At 48.6% G+C, this 2,406-nt stretch overlaps 1 protein-coding gene across 1 annotated transcript; it reads right to left on the bottom strand.

Moving 5' to 3' along the window:
* Positions 1 to 1,006: 1,006 nt before the first annotated feature.
* gem (GTP binding protein overexpressed in skeletal muscle) lies at positions 1,007 to 2,406 on the bottom strand (the record flags this gene model as incomplete). Its single annotated transcript, XM_080540354.1, has 4 exons — positions 1,007 to 1,296; positions 1,467 to 1,668; positions 1,804 to 1,880; positions 2,016 to 2,406. The coding sequence occupies 4 exons, from the start codon at positions 2,404 to 2,406 to the stop codon at positions 1,007 to 1,009; spliced, it is 960 nt and encodes a 319-aa protein (XP_080396480.1).

Below are 2,406 nucleotides of genomic sequence, written 5' to 3'. Positions count from 1 at the left end.
CTCAAACACAGACTCAAACACAGGACACACAGACACACTGCTCTGTGTCAACTGATGAGTCATCTTCACATTGTTCAATAAGTGTTCCTGCTCTGGTTCAGCTGTGTGTGTGTGTGTGTGTGTGTGTGTGTGTGTGTGTGTGTGTGTGTGTGTATGTGTGTGTGTGTGTGTGTCCAGGTCCCCTCTCATCTCCCACATGGCGGGGTTGGTTGTACCCAGGTGTACCATGCAGAAGCTTGTGTGTGTGTGTGTGTGTGTGTGTGTGTGTGTGTGTGTGTAACTGTAACTATAACAATAACTACATTTTACATTTACATTTACATTTTTGCCATTTAGCAGACGCCTTATTCCAAAGCGACTTACAATCAATACATCAATACAGCCAATCGTAGCAGGAAGAGTCATCTAGCTCAGGCTAGCGGCCATTGGCAGTTGTTGTGATAGAAGAAGACTTTTTTAATATATATATAATTATAATTCTAACTCTAAATGTGACTGGGCAGATAGATGTACAAAGCAGGTAAGAGAAAGGTTAGATGACTTCTTAGGAAAGTAATCATTTTATTCAATCGAACACTGAGGTCAGAATGGCAGCAGAATTCATGCAGAAAGTACAGCACACTCTAAATCATCTGAATGCAGATGCTGATTGAAAGACATACAAAAACACAAAAACATAACATTTTGATAACAGGTGGATTATCATTTCCCTGACAACCCCAATAAAAGCAATTGCAGGAGGGACAGGAAGAGAGGGATGAGAAAGGGGACATGAATGAACATCTTTGTCTCTCAGAAGTTCTCTTTCTCTCTGAGTTCATATCTCAGTAGTTCTCTCTCTGTGTTGGAGATGGTTTGCAGGTGAGAGCAGTGTGTTCATTGGCAGATTCGTCAGACCATCACAGAGGCTGGCGAATGACAGTTCTAAGGGGGTCAGTCTAATATAGACCGCAGTAGGAGAGCTGGGTATCAAGGTGTGTATGGGTGTCCCCATCCACAGGGCATCCTAGAGCACAGACAGATTGTGGCAGGATTTAGACTTCAGCCGGAACGCCGCGCTGGAGTTGTTCTTCGCCACCATCGTGTCCAGGAAGCGTTTGGCCTTTTGGGGTATACTCTCACGGCATGCGTGCTTGTGAGAGTGTGTGTGTTTGCGTCGCTTGTTGGCCTCCTTGCTGTCGCGGCGTAGACGCAGCTGTCGTACGATGCCGTGGAACGCGGGCCAAACGTTGTGCTGCATGGCTGCTGATGTCTCAATGAACTTACAGTCAAACACCACTGCACACGCACGGCCCTCTGGAACAGAGAGAGAGAAACACACAGTCAGAGATCAAGGAATGCTTAGAAACACACACATTTAGTCAGAGATTAGAATACACACATTAAGTCAGAGACCAGCGTGCACGCACGCACACACACACACACACACACACACACACACACACACTGTGCAATCTGTTACTCACCGTTGATTGACACCTCTCTGCGGCGGACCAGGTCACACTTATTTCCCACCAGGATGATTGGCGTGTGGTGGGCAGGCCGGTAGCGGCGGAGAGATATACGGAGTTCTGAGGCTAGCAGAAATGAGGGCCGGTCGGTTATCGAGTAGACCAGCAGGTAAGCATCACCTGTCTGCATGCACTGCTCCTGGGACAACCCGTCATCCTGAAATACATACACACAGAGTTAGAACATGATACACACACACAGGGCAAAACCACTTGCAAGGCAATCTCACAAATATGTTTTCTTAAGTTGTTTTAGTTTCATTTGTGGCTTTTTCTGTCATATCAGACTCACCTCTGCATTCCATGTGTCCATTAGGATGATGGTTACACTCTCTCCATCCACGGTGATTGTCTGCTCACACACCTCATCTGAAACACAGGAGAGATATATTTCCTTTTAATATTCATGATGCAAATAAAGGGGTTGCCTAGGCGGCTTCAATAAAGTGCAATCCATGAATTCAATATTAGCATTTGGCATATATATATAAATATATTTCTCACCACAGTGCAGCTCGCAGTCATCACTGTTCATACTGTCAGCCGCGCCCGCAAAGATGCTGGCCAGAGCCGATTTACCGACCCCGGTGGCGCCCATCAGCACCACGCGGAACGGACCCCCGCTGTCCCCGGTATCACCTGTAGAGTCCGTGGAGATCACAGCCCTGGTACCACCTGTAGAGTCCGTGGAGATCACCGAATCGGAAGAAGACCAACTCTCGCGGCTCCCGGTCGACTCCCCGGCGGAGCTCGTGTAGGACTTGGACCGGGAGATGCAGCGCGCCGCCCGGGGTGACTGACCGTCCGTGAGCACGTGGCTGCCCGGGTCGCAGACGCTCCACCGGTGGAGCTCGTTCTGCAGCCGGAGACTGTGCCGGCGCATACTTCCTAGCAT

The sequence above is a fragment of the Nansenia antarctica genome, assembly GCF_963989245.1.
Source record: "Nansenia antarctica genome assembly, chromosome: 10".
Classification (NCBI taxonomy): domain Eukaryota; kingdom Metazoa; phylum Chordata; class Actinopteri; order Argentiniformes; family Microstomatidae; genus Nansenia; species Nansenia antarctica.
The sequence above is the reverse complement of the archived record's forward strand: the minus strand, read 5'-3'. Positions and strand labels throughout refer to the sequence as shown.